The sequence below is a fragment of the Ascaphus truei genome, chromosome 5 (genome assembly GCF_040206685.1).
Source record: "Ascaphus truei isolate aAscTru1 chromosome 5, aAscTru1.hap1, whole genome shotgun sequence".
Lineage (NCBI taxonomy): Eukaryota > Metazoa > Chordata > Amphibia > Anura > Ascaphidae > Ascaphus > Ascaphus truei.
In genome coordinates, this window is record NC_134487.1 from 162,823,919 (window position 1) to 162,841,627 (window position 17,709).

Genomic DNA, 17,709 nt, shown 5'->3' on the forward strand with positions numbered 1-17,709 from the left:
GACCCTTGCGTTTGTATAACAGATGTTAGTGCTAATAATATGTAAAATAGGTGTTCCCTGTATCAATGCCTATCCACAGAGCTCTGTTAAAGAAGAGAGCGATCTATTTTAGTAGAGTCCCCAGCTCTATCTCTATATATCCCCTGAAACCTCCCTCCAAATAACATAGGGAGTCACACCCCACACCTCCTAAAAGGCTTTCCATAAGATCTATACTGACAAGCATAAGGCGCTCTGTGTAGAAGACGGTACTAGTGTAAAGCCCAACAGGATCAGAACCCACAACCTCTGCTATTCAGGGCAGTATCTCTAGAATTGAACTAAACCAACAGCTGGTAGCTCCATTGTCACAGCATACTTTTGAGCCCTACTGCTCACACCTTTAGCTAATCATACACATGGACACTCTCCTGGCTTCCTTTAAAAGCAGACCACATTCACTTCCTGTTTGCCAGTTCAATGTGTCTTGTGCACAAAAAGGAGCACACCTGGGAAATATGTTATAGGATATGCAAAGTATAGGAAGGAAACCAGGGGAAAACGGTCCGTGCATATGATTAGCTACAGGTGTGAGCAGCAGAGCTCAAAAGTATGCTCTACTAACGCGTCCTTTAGGTAGGATGGCGTAGCACGAGTCATATAAAGCTAACGCAAGGCAGTGCTAACTTAACATGGCATTAACCCTATTCTAATGAGATAACTAAGGCCGTTTATATTACATATAATTAGCTTTGTGGATTTGTGTTAACCTCAAGGAATAGCACATCTGTTACTGATTTTGATAACATGACATTATGAGCCCTGACTTAACGGTGCTCCGTGTATCTGAGCCAATTAGTTTTGCCATTTAGTGTTCTGGAATTCTATTACGTTCAATATCAAATGTGCCACTGCTTGGTGACATTACATATGAAGAACATTTGTCTGTATGCACTTCTCATGAATAATTAACGATCACCACCAAAAAGGTATGTTTTTACAATGAAACCATACCTAAAAAATACTTGTGTATATGTATTGTTTTTCAATATAGGAAAGCAAGCATAATCACAAATGTGACAAATGTATTTACAGTTGGCGACTAAATAATTTTGCTTTATTTCAAATGTTGTTTGTTTTTTATTAGGTGATGAAGTATTTTATTAAAATGATAGATTGATAAAGCTATATAACATCTACATGGATATGAAGAATACAAATGTGAACTTTCAAAACTTACCATCCCATTGAAGGTGATATTTGTCCAACTCCGCCAGGAGGGATAGAGTAGAAGGCAGGAATATCTGGTGTTTGGGAAGGCCGGTGTACACCTAAAAAGATGATCAGAACTCAGCTTTTCTACAGACAACAAACTGATGTTACCACTAACAATTGCACAACATTTAATTCACTCACTGCACTGCTGTAGTAAACAGTACTGTAGGTAGAAATGCTGATATCTTAGATGTTTGTGAAGATGGCAGGGAGAAATGAGTCTTCAGGGTCTTCCTACAATTGTGAAAATACCAGTTTTCCATCTGGCACCATGAAACTGGGTTTTTTTTTCCACAAAGGATTTTTTTCTATCACTTGGTATTTTAATACAATGGGCTTTTGAGCCTGGCGAGACCTTGACCTTTTGTTCAAATTTTATTTTATGTTAGACCTGTGTTTTTAAAAGGAGCTATTCTATAAGACACCAATGCTGGAAGACACATTATGGCTCAATTAAATGGATGGGCAATATATACGAATTGTTGTTACTCCATAATACACCACTGGGCTGGAAGATCCCTTACAGCAGGGGTGTGCAATCTTTTGGCACTGCGCCCCACTGCCAGCACTGCCTCCGTGTTCACACCCCCCTACCTTCCTACAGTGTCAAATGATGCTGTGGGGGTCACGTGACCCGCGGCATTGCTATGGTGACGCGTCATCTGAGACAAGGTAAGAGATACTTACAGAGACCTCGAGCGGTCCCCACCATTTAATTAAAATGCCTTGGGGGAAGAGCGCGGGGCCTCTGTAAGCGCCGCGCTCCCCCCAAAAAAATCTAGCGCACCCCAGTTTGCGCACCCCTGCTTTACAGCACCGCCATTTGAATGGGCTGTAAAGGCCACATCTACTAAACGGCTGCAGAAGGTGTCCCATGGAGAAGCACTGCGTAGTAAATATGGCTCTTACTTTTTTCCTAATTCAATAGTAATTAGGCAAAATTTGGGGGAGAGGCAGCTAAGAAATTAGGAAAATTAAAACATGCCAATAAAAGAAGGACCTGCATGTTCAATTACTAGCCGGTAAGGCATACAAGAGGTTAACCATTCCCCCCCTCACCAGGGAGGTCTATCCCTGCGGTGCATAAACTGGGGGGGGGGGGGGGGACGCTGCTGGTTGCAGAGGTCCCGCGCTCTTCCCAGAGGCATTTAAATTAAATTTCGGGGGACCGTGCAAGACCTCTGCAACCTCTACTTAGCAAGGTTCAGCCGGCTTCGGGACACGTGACCATGGCACACGACCGCGCGGCATCATTTGACGTCATGCGAGGTAAGGGGGGGGGGGGCAGGAACGGAGGAAGCAAGGCAGGGGGCTGCTGGTTGCAGAGGTCCCGCGCTCTTCCCAGAGGCATTTAAATTAAATTTCGGGGGACCGTGCAAGACCTCTGCAACCTCTACTTAGCAAGGTTCAGCCGGCTTCGGGACACGTGACCATGGCACACGACCGCGCGGCATCATTTGACGTCATGCGAGGTAAGGGGGGGGGGGGGGGCAGGAACGGAGGAAGCAAGGCAGGGGGGCGCAGCAAAATAAGTTTGCGTGCCTCTGGTCTAACCTAACCTAACACCCCACAGCCCAAGATATCTAAACCCCATCCGTGCATCTAACAATTTCTACTGACAAATTAGCCAAACATGGCTATTAATTATTATTTTAGTTCAAGAAATAAAAAGATGCAGTTCCTCAGAGCCAAAATGAATTAATAACAGTGCACCCAGAATCTTTATTTATATCTCTCGTTGGACAATCTATCCTGAATATTGTAATCCTACACTCCCCTCCACCCCCACATCAGATGGTTTAGTCTGTAATAGATAACCTAGAATGAACAAAATATAACCAATTGGGTATATAGTTCAAGGTGATTTTTTTACTTATATGATTTATATAGCTTGTAAGATGAAAAAGCACAGGAAGGTCATTGCAAACACCTTTGCTTGAAATGTATTTGAAAATGTTGCCCAAACTACCCAGATTAGTCCACTTTTTTTTAACCATTTGTGAAATATAAAATAGTGTAAATATAGTCAATACTGTGTGAAATGTTTAAAAAAGCAGTTCACGTTGGGGAACTGCTGAAGACTAAGTAGAGTTGTCTTCCACAATCAGCTTGTGCTTTGCTGTTGTGTCAAAAATAGTTCTACTTCTCATTTCTCTATTATTTGTAGAATTGTAAGGACTCCGTAGCACTATTTCTGATGCAATTTCTGATGTCACAATGAGGCAGATTATGTATATGAGATCTATATGTAAAAAAAATGCTTAGGTATGTTTCCATACTAAGGTTCATCTGTTACAGGGTTGCTAAGCCACAGGTTGAATGCCTCCTTAAGGAGAGGAACAGGACGGTGAGGAGAGACAGCAAGGAGAGGAAGAGACAGATGGATTAATAGGAGGGAATGGAGAGTAGTATGCACATGGGGCAGGAGGGAGTGCAAAGATAGGGGAGGAATGACAGCAAGGTGAGTAGTAGGAGGAAACAGAGACAGCAAGGAGAGGAGGCGACCGATGAGATAAGTAGGAGAGGATGTATTGTAGTGTCCATAGAGAGGAGCAGGAGGAGAGTGCAAAGAGGAGTAGGGCATGATGGAGAGGGGAGGAGAGACAGCAAGGAGGAGAGGAGAGAGGGAGACGAGGAGACAGAGAGAGAGAGATAGCAAGAAGAGGAGACATGGATGACAAGGAGAAGGGAATGGAGAGCAGTGTGCACATGGGGCAAGAGGGAGTGCAAAGACGAGCAGGGCATGATGGAGGAGAGAGTACGGTGTGGAAGAGGGGACAAGAGACAGCAAGGCATTACGTAATGTTTAATTAATAACCTTTAAGATCTGCTAGATCAGCGTATGTTACAGGTACAGCTACTATGTGAGAAATATAACGCTGCTTTTCCAAACTTTTCCCCCATCTCACCTAACGTGCCATTATAGTATTGCATAATAGGTAAGGCTGGGCACATCCGCGTGTTTAAAATCCTAATTTATCGGATTCTGAATTTCTGTCAAACTTTGAGTTGAGCAGATCGAGAATGTGGGGTTCGAGCTGAACTTCTAGTCGAGCTTGGGTTTGAATTTTTGGGAATACCACCTCCAGCAAAACATTCATCCATCCCTTTGACAACATTTTATTTATTCAAGAACAGATCAGATGAGCTAAGAATTGTGGTTTGATTAGTACTTCACAAAATAATTGCCGGAAAGAGGTTATTTTTATTTGCACCCCGTGTCAGTATCAGCTGCCTTTGACGTCATTCTCTTAATCTATATTATTGTTATTAAACAGCAATCTTAACGTTTGATACCGCAGTCGTACATCAAACCGAAGGAAAGCACAGAAGATATTCACAGGCTGATTGCTAATTGAAAGCTGTGGTGACCACAATTACCTGCCTACATTAGGCCAAGCACAGTACAGTGCACGCATGTGAAATCAATAAGCAAGCCAAATACATAGCTAATGCAGTGAGACAATTTCCTGTTTTAGACACTTCTTTTCAAAGGATGACTGGTCTATCTCATTTTTGGTATGATGTGGAGAAAACTACTTTCCATTTTCATCACCACAAGCACACACGGCTCTCTCCTTGAGGCCGTGGCTAGTACCTCCTGTTAAAGTGTATTTCCTTTCTTCCTCTCTTGCACAATTTGTTATGAGTTGTAGACTCACTTATCGCATGGCTGGAAGGGTAACATTGTGGGACCAAAATCCTTACCTAAATCCAAAGTGAAATACTACATTAAAAGTACACCATTGCCCCATGCAGGGGCCACTAAGAAAGGCAATTTTTAATTAATTTCCAAAGAAACAAAAATAGCCAAATCTTTAGAATGGTTCAATTTATTTACGGAAATAAATTAGATTGCTAATGTATTTATAAAAGGTTGACTTTTGGCTGCCTAAATGCAACTTTAGATGTACCTATATTTCTATGCCACATCTAATTTAAAACGTGGTCACCCTTTGCCAAGACTGCATTTACACTTTGTGTATATTCAACACCTATGTTCTCCACAGCATGGGTGTCTATGTTAGAATTCAGAAGGCATTTAATAATGATGTTTCGTTGCCAGTAGAAAATGTTTTAGATGTTTGGAAGTAGGGTAACATTTAATATTGTGCTAGAATGCAGCATGTACTTGGGGAAGTTTGGAGATGCAGTGGTCCGTTCTTCACATACATATAACCTTGATACATCTATGCCTAATCATAACATCTTACTCCATTTCACCTCAAGACTTTGCTGACTATTTCAAGACCAAGGTGGATTCCATTTGTCAAAGCATCCTGTCTGTATCCTCATATTCTACACTTCCTATTTCTAACTCTACTCCTGCCTTCCTTGATGCTTTCTCCTCTGTAACAGAGGAGGAAGTGTCTCTGTTACTCTACTCCTCTCTGTATACCACTTGATCTCTTGCTCCTAACCCCTTCCATCTTCTACTCCAATCCCTACACTCACCCACATTTTCAACTACTCAATCTGTTCTGGTGCATTTCCCACCTCCTTTAAAAATGTAACATTACACCTATTCCTAAAAATAACACCCTGGACCATACTTATCTCTCTAACTATACTAGAAGTTAAGTTTGGTAATAGAGTAAATGAAATCACACCAATCCTATGGTGCAGTGATAGAGAATCCCTACTAGTGTATGATGGGTCATGGGTTCGATTCCTCCATAGTATGCTAAAATTATTAGTGTAGGTGGGAGGTGTGTGCCCGTTAGCAATAAAGCATTGATTGTTATAAAAAAAAAAACTTGGAGATGTGGCCGAGCATGTGAATGCAGCCTGATGAAGCAGGGAGGGAGCTGCAGATGCCGGGTAGGTCGTCGCGCAGCAGCCCTTTTGCGATCCTTGTTATAACGCGGTCTCATTATGTGGACCCGAGCACCGCGTTATAATGGGGTTCAGCTGTATATATATATATATATATATATGTTTTTTATTTAAATTAATCTGAACCTGGAAATTTCCTGTATTTTAGCAATTACCGCCATCCTCCTTAAAAAAATAATAATAATCTGATATTGCTACCTTGCTCACCCCTAATGTGACATCCCTACAATGTCATTAGCCCAAGTGAACTAGAAATGTTGCAGTTCAAGCAAGGATGATTCCCAGTTCAGATGATCTTTTTTTAAAGAGCAGCATGGATAGCCGCTTTAATGTGATTGACAGGTTGTAAGAACCAAAATTTTTGAGGTTCAAGGTTATTCACTAAAGTGCGAATGTGAATGGCCGGTAACAAATAGTAATGGCCCTTAGGGCTTATTTGATATTAGACCTTTTTTTGGCTGATATAGATTAATACCCGTAGTGTTCGAAGATCCTAAAAAAAATAATTGGGAAAAGCAGTGCTCACAGGGTGTTAACTTGGTTGAGTACTCACAAAGTTTTAGAACATGCTGGCAGTTACCTTGTTTCTGGTTGAGGTCTGCAGGAAGGTGCGGTGAATGGGAGCCGTGGCTGAAGGGCTCATTGTTGTATGGAATGAGCGGTGTGAGCGGATGAACTCCATGGGATGGTTGCACCACAGGAACCTTACTGGACTAAACAACAGAAGTAGAAAAAGGATTCAGCCCAATCTACAACACAGTTTATATAGAACACCTAATCCCACTCTTGCAATATGATTTGGAATGACATGCAATTCGGCATAAATGTTAAGTAGTTGGTTATTAAGAAAGTGGGAATGTACAATATTATCTTCTAGAACATTACAATTGAATAGTACAACTGGGATGACTCACAAGGATACAGTGTAAAATGTAGCATTGCATTTCATTTTCTTTGGGTATGCATCTGCAAACAGTAATCACATTTCCCCACTTATTGTGCATGTTTCTGCCATGGAAAAATAATATATTTTTTCTTTATCTTAATGAGGACCAAAAGAAATGTAAACTATGTAGGGAGACATTCTTGTGAAGAGAAAACCAGCATGAACCAATTAATTGTTATTTACTGTAGTCAGATTACAGGACCTTTCAAATCTCTTCTTCAAGTAGGATCTAAATTGTCCAGAAACTATACATGTTGTCCTAGCTATCTAACGTTTCACGTTACAACGAATGGCATAACCAATACTTTACAATCTAACCCTGACAGCCGTTTTTCGACGCAGGAATGCGTTATCCAACGCCGGAATGAGTTATCCAACGCTCACCGCCACTGATTAACATCGGTTTCACTATCCAATGCTACTTCCAGAACGGATTCCGTTGGATAACTGAGGACTGCTTGTAGTCACAAGCATCTGTTAGCAAATAAGAGTATATATATCTTTATTGATATAGCGCTCACAGCGTACTCAAAAAAGAGACAATACAGTGAATTATAATGCAATAAGTGCATCAAACAAAATCGACCAATAGAAAAGCAAATCTCTGACCCTGAGAGTTTACAATCTAAGGCAGGGGTGCGCAAACTTCAGTCTGCGCCCCCCTTTCCTGGTGTCCGGCGTCTTCTGATGTCACAACGTCATGTGACGCGGCGTTGCCATGGCAACGCATTGCTGGAAGCCGCCGGAGACCAGGTAAGGGAAGTTACAAAGGACTCGCGTGCGCTCCCCAACATTTAATTTAAATGCCTTGGGGAAGAGCATGGGGACCTCTGTAACCGCCGCGCTCCCCAAGCACCCCAGAAAAATTTGTGCCCCCAGTTTGCGGATCCCTGATCTAAAGTATAGATCCACAGAGGTCTGTTAACCAGTTAACACATCATTAAGTGCTTACGGGTATATTCAAAGCTCCCTAATGCGGTTAAGTGCGGTTTTCCATCGTAACGGACTCTTGCATTACAAAAACGGACATTTGTGCTAATCATATGCAAAACAGGTGTTCTTTACACATAGAGCTCCATGCTGTTGTTTTGGCTTCTTTGAAAGGTTCAATCACCCGTAAAGTAACGCTTTCTTTATTTGTATATCTTGTCAAAAATGAATGGTTTGCTTTTCAATTCGATTCAAGCATATCAGCTACTAATGTTTATCTGCTTAACTAATGATAGCATCAACATTATCTTAACAAAAAACACAGCTATAGCAACCATTCACCTCTGGATTTGAGGATTGACTGTTTTATCCAAAATAAATAAGATAAAGCTTGTTATAAAAAAAAGAAACCTCCCAGAGCATAATTTAGTGCCAAAATGTTAAAAGTAAAAAAAACTTGTCCATTTTTTTTTTAAGAAAAAGGTGTCAATTAGCCCCATTTAACATAGTACACATTTGTCCTGGCTTTAAGACAACAATGCCTTAAAAAAAATGGTGCCATCTATATAACCTTAATTTGAGGGTCTCCTGAGTTTTATATGAGATAAGACTTGCAGGGTATAACCACCTCTCTTCCTCCGGCCTCCTGGCATGACTGTTGTGATTAACATTGCACTGCTAGCCAGTCTCTAATGAGAACAATGTTTTTGTTATGGATTGGCTCGTTGGGTCTGACGTTACTGGAGAAATATTAGCAGAACCGTCTTTGATTGCTGTTCCCTCTAACAATTTATTGCCTTTCTGGTCAATTTCCTTATTTAATTTTTTTTCCATTTCAGATTATTCTTTAAAGCTGGCATTTGTATATTTACACCTTTAAACGACCTACCTATTTTATTGAAGTGTATTAACCACAAAAGGCACTGAAACTTTATTACTTCGATAACTTCTTTAGAAAGATAACTCTCCTAAGCCTTATTTCATAACATCAAAGGAAGCCAAGGTAAGACTAGTTGAAGGAGAAAAGGAAGGAAATTGAAACCAGCAGAGAGTTCTTTTGTCACAGAAATCCAGCTAAAGGTGGTACACTGTGTCAGGGAACATTTTGCTGGGGGCGTCTTTAAGTGGGGATTATGCATCCTTTATTAACTAAAGCCTTAAATAGATTATCCTAGGAACTCTAGTTAAAAAGAGTATGTTGGAGGTGTTCATGTTTCTGCCTGTTGGAGAAGAGTAGAAGCCATTTCATGTGGTCAGGACAATACCAGGTTTCATCAAAGGCGCAGTTCTTCTTAATGAGTTCTGAATATTTTCTTTATGTACATGTAGCACCTTTTCCCCCACCCTAAGTGAGATCATATAGCTACCGGTGTATTCTGGTGTTAGGTTGAACAGGCCTGAGATTTCCGCGATGGTATAGGAAGGCACCAGGACAGGCTCTCAGTGATGTTTCTTTGCCTCCAGCCCAGGAGGATCATGATGCAGCCAGGAGGAACCTCATAGGCAACTCTTTTTATGCACTCCAAACATAACACTAGAGATGATATAACTGGGGTTTATTTGGTTTGGTAGAGCATTAGTTTCCATTCCCTGATGGCAGTACCCCAGGCTTGAGGCCCTGAGCACCCCTCCTCAGCAAACCTTACTCCCTAAGGCCTCGGCCATGTTACTTGCTTGCTGGCGGAAGCGCGCTGAGGCGCGCTCCCGCTCAGCACTGAGCCCCTACAGCCGCAATTAGAGCGGCTTTAGTAGGGGCTCACCTGCGCTTACGCGCGCTTGCGGAAGCGCAGGTCTTGGGGGAATTTAAAATTCCCCCGCTTGCCGGCGAGACAGGCCGGTCACGTGAGCGGTTCGCCCAATGAGGGCGAACCAGCTCCGTGACGTCACTGGCCCGCCCCCGGCCAGTGACGCGCCCGCCCCCGGACCGCCCCCTGACGGCTGCTGAGAGCGCTTGCGGTAAGCAACCGCAAGGCCAGGGAAAGCACCCGCTTTCCCTGCGCCTCAGCGCGCCTCAGCACGCCAGCAGGGACCGTGGACTCGGCCTTACAGTTGAAGGCCTCAGCCCATTCCTTTCCAGGAGAGACTGTCTTGTGCTGCATCCACGCAGGGAGATCAGCACAGAACTCACACCCAGAACCCTTACTCTAACCTCTAGATAAAGGGAACCCCCCCCCCCCCTTCCCAGGGGAGTGGCTTGTAAGCCGGTTTCCTATCAGGCATAGCCCCTCCCCCCCCCCCCCCCATGTAATACCAGGCAACTCCTGAACTGTATTAGGTAACACACACATAACAACATAACCAGGCCCTGCAGGATTTGCTCCTAACACTGCCCACTCTTTACTGGGACTTACAGTTCTAGAGGGGCCAGAGAATTAGTAGCCCCAGGGGACCTGGTTACATACAAATAGATTTATATTTCCCCTTCTTTCCCGACACATTTTTCTTTGTGGTGGATAATGTAGTAGAAGTTGTATTAGTCCAATCAAACAAATAGAAGGCATATTAACATATCTATTGATTGGTAGTTATTTGTAATGATAAAAAAAAGACACTGATACAACTTTGGGAGTTATTCTAATTTCCCCTAATCAAATGTGGGAACCCTCCCCCGCCCCCAAAAACCATATTCTGATCTGGGAGCAAGGACTGACCTCCCACATCAGGAAAACACCTATAATTTGTCTATACACGTGTAATGTTGAGTTAGGACCTTAATGGTGTTGACACAGCCTCCATGATGCATGACCTCCAACTACTGTACATAGTCTTAAAAGATACCCTGTTCTCGACATGTTTCAGAAAGAAATGGAACAAGTACTGTATGATAAAACTGGTCATGCATGTGTTCAAAAGCCATTATATAACCAAGCAGAGCAGCAGCAGATACAGGAGGAAAAGAAAAGTTATGCTGTTGTGGTAAACCTCAGTGATAAGGCACAGATAAAGCAACACCCAGATGGGCAGACCCCATACGTATGCTGCAGGTGTAGACCAAAACAATGCATGGCTCTTTGCAAACTTGTTATCTTTTATATAATCAGCATACCATTTTACAGAATTCACGTGTATGCCACACAAGGGGAGTGTGCCTAAAAAAAAACAAAATGTGAACTTGCCTACATGAGCAGATGTACGCAGACAATGTGATTTTTTTTTCTATCTGCCATTTGCACTATCCTCTGTATCAAGGAAGTGGTTAAGAAATGTGCTTTTGATATAATTAAATGTGGAGAGGAAATGTTCTGTCATGCTCCTGAAATGCTAATGGCCTCATGTTTGCATTCACACAATCATAGCCCTCTGTACATCTGTCAATACGGTAAAAGTGTTATTGTCTCGTACACAATTCTGTAACTATATTGGACATGAATACATCCCAAATAAATATTGAAGTCTTGTTACACTGAAGCAGATATTGTCAACGTAACTCCATGTCTTGAAAACTAGACTGTGACCCACAACGCATTAGAATTGGAAAAAGAAAACCAGGACGGTATAGAAATTGCCTTGTGACATGTTACGTTTGCCAAACAAATGAAGTACACAAATACTTGGTCCTTTATCTATTAAAGGTGCAGTCCCACTTAATCAGCTTCATTACCTCCCATTTTCCAATTTACTTTGTATGTTGCTACGCTGCACTGCTGGATTACACAAAGTCTTTTGATTAAACGACTTTTGACAAAACGAGTTACTTTATTGTTGTAAGTACTCCTGAATGAGACAACAAATGTGAGATTGTTACAATAATGGGATCAATAACAAAGTAGGTTGTATAAAAATAATATAGATCCAGAATGCACATAATATTATATGAATAAGTAAAAGCAGCAGGACAGAAAGCCTGGACTGGTGCTTTGCAATAAGATACCTTTCTGATACTGGAAGAATCTTCAATCAGACTTAGAACTATGCAACTCATTTTGACAGATTTATTATAAATCATTCTTCCTGGTAATGTTCAGGTTATTAAGAATTTATATTAGTGTTAGGATCCTTGAGACGTGGTCTGCCTTGGAGGGGCTCAAGGGCTTACAAAACTTTGGCCAAAGAGTTAAACTAAAAGACCATTTTATTCAAAAGATACTTATATATATATATTTAGGCACTGTACCGTTTATTTGTGTCAATAGATGTAGCACTGAGCTCTGTCTGTGTTTCATGTTCTGTCTCTGGTTTTAAATATATATTGCCATGCTCAGTAGCACTCCTCTTTGACACTTATACGCATATATATATATATATATATATATATATATATATATATATATATATATATATATATATATATATATATATATATATGTTGTGGTTATTTTGGGGGTTCAATATGAGCTTGTAGGGGTTCTGTGTGTGATACTGGAAGAAACCTTACAAGCAATTCAATGAAATAGAGGGTAAGGTGCCACCCAACCCCAGTTGTCTTATGAAGTAGTACTGGACCAAAGTCAGGCCAGCAATACTGATGAGTCCTGTATGTGATTAGAAAACTATATACAACATGAACAAAACATCAGATTGCACAGTGGTTATTCTTCAGATATGCCACTGAACATTTAATTAACTAATCTTGCCCTTCAAGGGATGGAGACCTGTATCAATCTCTTATTTGTCAGACCCTCTTCTGTGCTGAACTGGAATGTGTTGCAAATCTCTCCAGGGATATACATGGGGTCCCGTGGGGTTCCCCTGGTTCCTAAGTGATGAGATGTTTTGTCCACCAGGCAAGAATACTTGCCCGATGGACACAACATTGGTGCAATAGAAAGCTGGACCCATTAAAAGATGACATCATAAGGGTTCCTGGAATCAATAGGGCATTGACAAGTTTACAGACAAAGCTTTCCCTGAAGCTTCTAGGGATCATGAACAAGCTCTGATAAAACGTTTAATCCCTCCCCTGCCAGTAGTTGAGATTTCCTGGCATCAGGCCTTGTGTCTGTAATGAGCAATGTCCTGACCTAAGGCTAAATATGCAACTACACATGTGAATGCCATGTGGCTTATTTTGATTTCCACCATGCATATGTTGTGCCAGCAATCATAGCAAAAATAACTGTATATTGAAGTTTTAACATCATTTTCTATTGTAAACTGTTAATCTTTCCTATATGCTTTGTAATAAGATTAATAATAATTATAAATGTTGGAAATAATTTTTTTAAGGTTAAGTTTGAAGAAATTAATAATATATATTAACATTCTTTGGATTTTTTTATTTTATAATGTTAAGCTTTTAAAAAAGCTTTGGGGGGAGGGGGGGTGGCGCGCGTGATGTCACAGCGCATGCGTGTGTTCTGAGGATCCCCGTGCATGCCGATGCCTAATTTCAGTTAGAGCCTCCGATCGACACCTCGTTATGGCTCCAAATTAGAGAGAGAGGACGGGGAACCCTCCGACATGCCCCTTAAAAAGGACAGAAAGGCGAGTCCACCGGATCTCTTCCATTTCGGGCACAGACAGCCCGTGACTGCCGGAGCTCAGCCCCAAGATGGCGCCGACAGGGGAGGTTGGGAGTGCGCCTCAGTAAGCCCTGAAAAGAAGCAGGGTGAAGAGAAGAGTGGAGTGCCCAAGGCAAGATTTAAAGGAGCTGCTGCAAGATATGCAATCTATGTTTCAATCTGCCCTGGACAATGCAGTACTGAAGCTCAAGTCTGAAATTTCTACCCTGGCTAGAAGAACTACAGATCTGGAATCCAAAATGGACGCCTCCCTGCAAAATCAAGTGACTACGGACAATGAAGTTTTGAGACTCAACGAGGAGGTAAGAGCCATGAGAGATAACGTGGACTATCTAGAAAATAGGGAGCACAGACAAAATGTGCGAATCCGCCACATCTCAGAGTCTGTGACTGCGGAGGCACTGCAACCTTATCTTAAAAGGTTGTTTCTATCAATTGACCCCCAAATAGAGGACAACGAACTGTTAATTGATAGAGCCCACCGAGCGCTGGGTTCAAAATTTGACGACCCTAACACAAGCAGGGTTGTGGTGCTGCAGCTCCACCAATACGCGACCAAAGACAAGATAATAAAGGGAAGCAGAAACAGGGGATCTATCGATTTAGAAAATTTCCCGATCCAGATCTTCCAGGATCTGTCAAGGATGACTATAGACAGATGAAGAAAATTATGACCTGTAACATCGATTCTTCAAGAAAAGGGGATTCGATATAGGTGGGCCTTTCCGTTCCGTCTCATCGTTAATCAACGACAAGGAGGAGGAGGACAACAAATCTCGCTGCGATATCCAGAGGAGTCTTCAGCTTTCCTCTCGACGCTGGGTTTGAAGCCCAGGAGCAGAACGGACCGATGGAGCCAATCCCCCAAAAATGGCTCTGATGATGGGTAACCTGAGGATCTGAGTATCCGAGAAGGGAATAAGTAAAGCCGACTGACCGATGCCTTATCAGTTATTTTTCTATGACGATCATCAAACCTTGGAAGGGTTCATCAGAGCACACGAGAGCCTACCCAACAGATGAGTCTACAATTCGTGTTCATGTAAGAAGTTCAAGCTGGAGCTTTGTCTTCCTTTGCATTGTTTTGTTTTCTGTTCCCCTTGTCTCCCTTGGTTCCCTTCTTTTTGGCTTGCGGATATAGCTACTGTGACTATTTCTCTATTCTATGGACAATAAGACTTACTCTGCGGAGGAGAGAGGAACCTCTGAATATAGAAGAGTTTGAGGTCTTTCTGGAGCAGAGGAAAAATCTCTTTGTGAGTCCGGACTGTGGTTTCAAGTAAGGTAAAATAAAGGTGCAGTTCGGAGATGAAGATTTAATAGTGGCAGTATGTAGGGGTCAGTAAGGAGACTAGCATGCATGATGTTAGGGTGACCCCAGCAGGGCCATATGCCCGCCAGGCCAGCCCATATAGGGACTGGCCACAAAACTGGGATGAGTAGCTGGTTACACTCATCTTATGTTTCAAGTGAATTTTTACTTATTTTGTTTTTTTTGTTCTCCAAGTTCCCGATTTGGGAAACTCCCACCCCTTATGTTGCTTTTCTAGGCCCCTCATTTACCCCCTTGTACCCAGCAACCATTAACATTTTTCATTCACAACTTTCACACGTGTGAGAGAGAGAGACACGATATAGGAAATGACTAGTCAAACACCTGAATGTTAAAGTCCTTAATAGTAATAGTAAGTGTAGACTGGCGCTAAAAGAATTTAGAAAGCTAAACGCGGATATTTTTTTTTATACAAGAGACACTTTTTGACTCCCAAGAGCCCCCAAACACTTTTAGCAGGACATATCCTATCGCATTCTATTCATCTTTTACTAGTAGGAAAAGAGGGGTTGCGATTTGATAAAACAGGGCATCCCGTTCCAGACAATGGAGGTTAAGACAGACCAGGGAGGGAGGTCACCTGTAGTACATGTAGTACATGGCCTTCTTTCAGGCCAACATATTATTTTAGTGAATGTATATGCACCTAACGAGGGACAAATTGACTTTTTAAAGGAAACACTGGAAACAATGGGGGATAATCAAGAACAGCTATATCGTAGGAGGAGATTTTAATATGGTCCCAGATTCGGACCTAGATAAGTCCACACCCGTAGGACATTCACACTCCGCGATGACTTACAGCATAGCAAAGAAATTTAGATTGCTAATCAAAGAATTTGGCCTGTTAGATGCCTGGCGTCGCTCGCACAAAGGTCAGAGAGATTACTCCTTCTACTCGCCCCCGCATGACTCGTATACTCTGGAATAGATAACATTTTTGTATCCGCAAATATCCTAGAGGTTTTAGCCCACTTGGATATAGGGCCTATTACTTGGTCGGACCATGCCCTGGTGGCTATTCTGTTTGATCCACCATTCGCCAAAATGTAGTCATTTCACTGGAGGATGAATGACTCCTTGCTAAATTATCCAGAGATTAGCACACAAATTGGAGACTCACTTAAAAAATATTTTCGGTTAAATAAAGGGTCTGTGAGATCATCAGCGACCTGGTGGGAGGCACAGTAGGTCACCATTAGAGGACAGCTGATCTTAATTGCATCGTACAGAAAGAGACTTAAAATGTAAAGACAAAAATATTTAACAGAGAAAATTATAAAGTTAGAACGGTCACATAAAAAAAAAACCTGTTGAGGAAAGTACATCAAATCCTTAACCAGGCAAGGCAGGAACTTAAGAGAGCACAACTGGAGGATGTAGAGAAGGCCCCTAAGTGGACTAAACATGTACTACGATAAGGGTGATAAGGTGGATCGTTCATTAGCAAGCAAACTTAGAGGGATCAAGGTGAGAGCACATATTTGGTGGTTCAGTCCAGTAAAGCAGGGGTATTGGAAGACAGTTCTGAAATTAATAAAATATGTGACTGATATAAAAATCCCCTTAGACCCGACTCTAATTATTCTGGCTAAACCTATGGAAGATATAAATCATTGTACACAAAAATTGATTCTGCATATCCTAACGGTGGCTAGGTGTGCAGTAGCAGTGGCGGGGAAAAAGACACTCCCGCCCTCCAGAAGAGAGGTTATTAGAAGGGTTAATGATGTTCAATTGATGGAGAAACTTACCTCATTTTTGAACCACACCACCAGGAAGTATGATAGGGTCTGGGAGCTCTTGGATGCTGGATAGGGGCGCGATACCGGAGGGAGTGAGGATTTGGGAGAGCTAAATGTAAAATATTTGTGTTCACCAAAAAGTTGTATGATAAGTAATGTGACTGTTGTTGTTTGTTTGTAAGAAAACCGACACAAAATGGTGTCCCCCCCCTTACTTTTGTATCCTTCCCATTTATTTGTGAAAATCAATAAAAATATACGTTTAAAAAAAAAGCTTTGGACTATTTTTAGAATTTTGTTTAATTTAACCTGAGGTAGAGTAGCATGTTATTCAAGTGGGGATGTTTGTTTTTGAGCACACTCAAAATTAATATAATGTTAAAAACTGAAAGAAAAAAATGATCATACTTACCTTGGCCTACAGGTTCACTTTCAGAGCCCAAGTATTGTTCATTAAGAAGTTTATTTTTAATGGACCAACAATTTAATTACTAAAATGTGTATTTATATGCCAGCTTACAAGACCTAACAAGTCTCTTTGATATCATTAAAACACTTTGTTGATCCACTAAAGAGCATTACAAAAAGGCAACAAATCCAGGCCATCTTTCATAATGCCATGAATCCTCATATAAAAACACTCTGGGGCCTTTGTACTAAGCGCCTGAAACAGCTTTTTTAGAGCAAAATTGGCACGCAGAAATCTCATTTTAAATTGTGCTTGTGTGCACCATCAGCATAAAAAAATATGTTTTTTTGGGGCACAAAAATGGACTGCGCTAGTCGTAGAAATATTAAAGGTGGATACTGAAAAAGAATGTTTGTGGGTGCGGAAAAAAAGGTAGAACGTCCATCAAACGTCTGATAGAACAGAAATAAGGTGTTATGTATCAAAAATAAATAAATAAGCAACACATGTAACTATATTGGTTAACAAAAATTTATTATTTTCACATTATGGCTATTATAAATAATATTACACATGTGTACTGTGTTAGCCGAGCTTAATAATTAAAAACGAATAGACGATACCGTTCTGTGGCTAACGAAATGCTTTTATTTGTGTGAGTTTTTGAGATACACTGATCTCTTCTTCCGGCGGTGTTACAGTGCATAAGGCCTCGTTCAGGGTGCTAGCTTCGGAGGGAGGGCGTGCTGCCGTGTGTGCTGCCGTGAGAAACAAAGTATTCAAATTGAATACTG

General features: G+C 41.5%; 1 protein-coding gene across 6 annotated transcripts in view; it reads right to left on the reverse strand.

The window, feature by feature from the left end:
• The window catches only part of TCF7 (transcription factor 7), a 187,577-nt gene that overhangs the window by 51,295 nt on the left and 118,573 nt on the right, over positions 1–17,709 (reverse strand). For all 6 annotated transcript variants that reach the window (XM_075601173.1, XM_075601172.1, XM_075601171.1 and 3 more), the window contains 2 exons: positions 6,671–6,803; positions 1,220–1,310 (listed from right to left, as the gene is read on the reverse strand). In XM_075601173.1, coding sequence (XP_075457288.1) covers positions 1,220–1,310; positions 6,671–6,803 — 224 coding nt within the window. The remainder of the gene's footprint in view (positions 1–1,219; positions 1,311–6,670; positions 6,804–17,709) is intronic.